The 4,843-nt window shown below is 40.4% G+C and overlaps 1 protein-coding gene across 1 annotated transcript in view; it reads right to left on the minus strand.

The window, feature by feature from the left end:
• The window catches only part of LOC106882737 (multidrug resistance-associated protein 1), a 47,043-nt gene that overhangs the window by 13,510 nt on the left and 28,690 nt on the right, over positions 1-4,843 (minus strand). The window contains exons 17-20 of the mRNA XM_052974980.1: positions 3,780-3,977; positions 2,410-2,602; positions 1,352-1,457; positions 953-1,115 (exon numbers count right to left, since the gene is read on the minus strand). Of these exons, the coding sequence (XP_052830940.1) occupies positions 953-1,115; positions 1,352-1,457; positions 2,410-2,602; positions 3,780-3,977 (660 nt within the window). The remainder of the gene's footprint in view (positions 1-952; positions 1,116-1,351; positions 1,458-2,409; positions 2,603-3,779; positions 3,978-4,843) is intronic.

Here is a 4,843-nt window from a genome sequence, read left to right on the forward strand (position 1 = left end):
TACACACACCATCTCACATACACACACACCATCTCACATACACACACACCATCTCACATACACACACACCATCTCACATACACACAAACACACACACCATCTCACATACACACAAACACACACACACACACACACCATCTCACATACACACAAACACACACACACACACCAACACAAACACACACACCGACACAAACACACATACACACACACCATCTCACACACACACATCTGTCGGAATTACAACAACATAGAATTGTATGGAAAATGTCTGATGCAAGCCAAAAACAGCACCGCTGCACAATGACAAGTGCAACACAGCAAGATGAATGCACAATGACAAGTTCAAGACTGTATAAACACACAACTGTAAATGTAGGATAACAGAAATGGAAAATAATGCAATCAGAGAACATCAAAACTGCAAACTGTCAGGTGCAGAAAAGCCCAAGTGCACACTGATGCATGCAAGATGACAAGCCTGCTCTAGAGACAGACACAGGATGACAGGAATGCACTAAGAACAAGTGCAGGATGGCCTGATTGCACAACTGCAAGATGTCATAGTCATGTAACAGATAAATAACAGCAGAATGGTAAGAAGAGGATTTAATTGTAGATAAACAAAATACAGTTGTATGAATACATGTTTGTAGAATAGAGAACATTTGAATAATACCACTGCACAATCGATGGCTATAGCACACAGCAATCACATGACTATCGTAGCTATCACATAACTATCATATAACTACAGCACGAAACCTACATGACAAAAACAGGTATTACATGACTACATGTCACCTACTTTGAAAAACCTGAGCAAAATTTAATAAGACCTCACCACAGTTTTAAAAAAACCATCACCAATTTTAGAAGAGCTCACCAACATTCAAAGGCCAGACTTCTCCGACATCCAAAGCTCTTACCTCACTGACAGTCAAAGACTTACATTACCAACTTCAAGTTTTTCTTCTTCAATCAGTTTACTCTGAACAGGTGGTGTCTGAGATGGCCGTTTACCAGACTTTTCAAACTGGACATCATCCTTCATGACACTAGATTGTCTTCTGACTCTCGCTGGAGCTTCCATTGATAAGGATGACTTCAGTTTCCTGCAACATGATTGAGAAATACCACATGAGACACGACTGAGATTATAACACATCAGAGAAGAATAATTTTAGAGAAAGATATTGGTAGGGACCATATAAATAACACTGTTTCCACCCACAGTTCCCCCCCCACCACCACCACCACCCAGTTTATTTCAATGAAATGCTTATATACTGTTGCAAAAGTTCTTTTTTATATTTAAAACTAAATATTAGAAATTAAGACATTCACCTACCTGGATTCAATCAAAGTAGACAAACTACTTTCATCACCTGATGTATCTACATTCTCAGACATAGTGGAATCCAGACGACTTAACATTTGTCTTTTAATATCTCGTGCTGCCAATTAGAAGAAAAATAGAGAAATACATTGGTAAAGGTTGTATATTGGCATCAATATGTGGAATCTTCTCCGAAGACCCTTCAATTCTTCAAATGATGTAACTTCTAAAATAAACATTCTATTACTCTGCATAACGTGACCTTTCTCCTTGGGTATCAAATGTTATTTCCTATTTGTTTATTCCTGGAAAGTATGGAAAATGGTCAATATTTCCTTAAAACTTGGCTTTTGTTACAATGTTTATTCAAACCCCAAAGAATTCCTCGCAACACATGGCTATGATACTCCCCAACTACTTCTGCTCATGATCAGAGATGCACATATTGTCAGACATTAAGGGATGCACATATTGTCAGCTACCAAAGGACAAGCTCAAATGGTTAAAGTCAAGCAACTGACATGCAAATCTGTGGTGTTGAGCAGAATATTTGCTATAACGACATTTCTGCATCAGCAACTCAGTTCTGAATCTGTCTGAAATGTAATGTGTCAGGTGTCCTCTCTGTTGCCAACCCTTATATTTTTCCAAGAAAGGAAATATCCCTCCATGGCCATATCGTTATTATTCAAGCCACTGCCTGGAATCAAACTCGGAATCTTGGGGTTAGTAGCCCGCGCTCTTAAGCACTATGGCATGGGCATATGGCGTAATGGTTAAGAGCACGGGCTACTAACCCCAAGACTCCAAGATCAATTCCAGGCAGTGACTTGAATAATAATAATAATAACATTGAAAAATACCTTAGGAATGAGAACCCAGGTTCGAAATTTCCCCAAGACACCTGATGAAGGCTAGAGGGTATATCAACTGATATGTTGTGTTAGCAACAAACATGATGAGGACAAATATCCGTCAATTGTAAATAATGTAAATAATGTACAGAACTCCTCATCTCTTAAATATAGAACTGGAAGAACACTGAATGTAGCAACAAATCTGTGACTTACTTTCTTCGTCCTCATCTTCACTGTCACTGTTAACTCCTTGCAGCAAATAAGTCTTCAGAAATTGTGCAAATGCCCCGTCATGGTCGAGTAATTCTTGGTACGATCCCCTCTCAGAGATCCTGCCATCGACAATGATGATGATGTGGTCCACCTTGGGCAACCACTGTATACCATGGGTCACCAACACACGCGTCTGAATTAGAAGACAACAACAACAAGAATAATAATCATTTCTACCGGAGCTACAAGGCCTTGAATTTGTGGGGAGGGGACTAGTCAATTATATCGACCCCAGTGTTTCATTGGTACTTAATTTATCAACTCCAAAAGGATGAAAAGCTAAGCTGACCTCGGCAGAATTTGAACTCAGAACATAGTGACAGGTGATACACCGCTAAGCATTCTGTCCAGCATGCTAATAATTCTGCCAGCACACTGCCTTAATAATAATAATAATAATAATAATAATAATAATAATCATCATCATCATTATCATCATCATTATTTAACGTCCACTTTCCATGCTGGCATGGGTTGGATGGTTTGACTGGGAACTGGCAAACCAGGAAGCTACACCAGGTTCCAATCTGATCTGGCAGAGTTTCTACAGCTGGATGCCCTTCCTAATGCCAACCACTCCAAGAGTGTAGTGCGTGTGTTTTACGTGCCACTGGCATTGGAGCCAGTCAGGTGGCACTGGCATCATCTGTGCTCGAATGGTGTTTTTTATGTGCCAGTCAGGTGGCACTGGCATCGACCACACACAAATGGTGCTTTTTACATGCCACCAGCACAGGTGCCAATCAGGCGGCACTGGCATCAACTATACTCAAATGGTGTCTTTTATGTGCCAGTCAGGTGGCACTGGCATCGACCACGCTCAAATAGTGCTTTTTATGTGATGATGATGATTTCAAATTTTGACACAAGTCCAGCAATTTCAGGGGAGGAGATGAGTCGATTACGTCGACCCCGGAGTTCAACTACTACTTATTTTAACATCCCCGAAAGGATGAAGGACAAATTCAATCTCAGCGGAATTCGAACACTGGTGCCAAGCTGTATTGGCTCCTTTGCCTTTCCCTTGGATAACATCAGTGGCATGGGGAGGGGAGTCTGATATGCATGAGTGACTGCTGGTCTTTCATAAACAACCTTGCTCAGACCTGTGTCTCGGAAAAGGGGAACTTTCTGGATGCAATCCCATGGGGATTGTTCTGGGATACACTCCACTTGTTCTGGGGTACATGGCCCAATGCTCCTCCACCTTCTGCTGTTTTACACCATTTTTCTCCTTTTTTTTTTGCTTTCCTTTGGGTTTTTTTTTCCATCTTTTTAAAGTGCTTATTAGTAAATAAATCGGTTATTACCTTCTTTTTCAAAAGTCCTTGATGGCCAACAACTTCCTCGAAGATATGTTTGCCAACATGGGCGTCGACTGCACTAAGCGGATCATCCAAGAGGTAAATATCTGCATCATTGTACACAGCACGAGCCAATGAAACTCTTTGTTTCTGTCCTCCGCTAAGGTTGATACCCTGGTGAGACAAGAAATAAATAAAAACCATCTTTTATCTCTTATTATCTATTTGTTTCAGTCATTGGACTGCGACCATGAAGCACGCCCCATTGAACAAACCAATTCCAGTAACAAATTTCTTTAAGAGTGACACTTATTCACTTACAAAGCATTGGTCAGACCCCAATGCTTTGATAAAAGACACTTTCTCATGATTCCATGAAGTGGGACCGAACCTAAACCTTCATGGCTGTAAAGCAAATATATTTAACCACACAGCCACGTCTGTCCTATGTTAATTTACTCCTTTATACTTTTACTTGTGTCAGTCATTTGACTGTGGCCATGCTGGAGCACTGCCTTCAAGGGTTTCTTTAGTCGAAAAAAACCGACTCCAGGGCATATTTTTTAAAGCCTAGTATTTATTCTATTGGTCTCTTTTGGGTGAAACACTAAGTTATATGGATGTAAACATACCAACACCGGTTGACAAGCAGTGATGGGGAACAAACACAGACACAAAGACATGCACCCATGCATACATACATACACAAACACACGCACATATATATATATGTATATATATATATGACGGTTTCTTTCAGTTTCCATCTACCAAATCCACTCACAAGGCTTTGGTTGGCCCAAGTCTATAGTAGAAGACACTTTCCCAAGGTGCCATGCAGTGGGACTGAACCCAGAACCATGTGGCTGGGAAGCAAGCTTCTTACCACACAGCCACCCCTGCACCTATGTTAATTTATTGTTAATTTGTTTTATTCGTTTCATCTTTAAAGGACTTTCTACAAGGCCCCCAAACATTAATGGGAGAAGGGAAATATCTTCAAACCAGAAACCTGATCCAAATGCTTATACCAGCATCAATTAATTCTTTTCCGCTCTACAATTTCTTTT

This window comes from Octopus bimaculoides, chromosome 20, assembly GCF_001194135.2.
Source record: "Octopus bimaculoides isolate UCB-OBI-ISO-001 chromosome 20, ASM119413v2, whole genome shotgun sequence".
Classification (NCBI taxonomy): domain Eukaryota; kingdom Metazoa; phylum Mollusca; class Cephalopoda; order Octopoda; family Octopodidae; genus Octopus; species Octopus bimaculoides.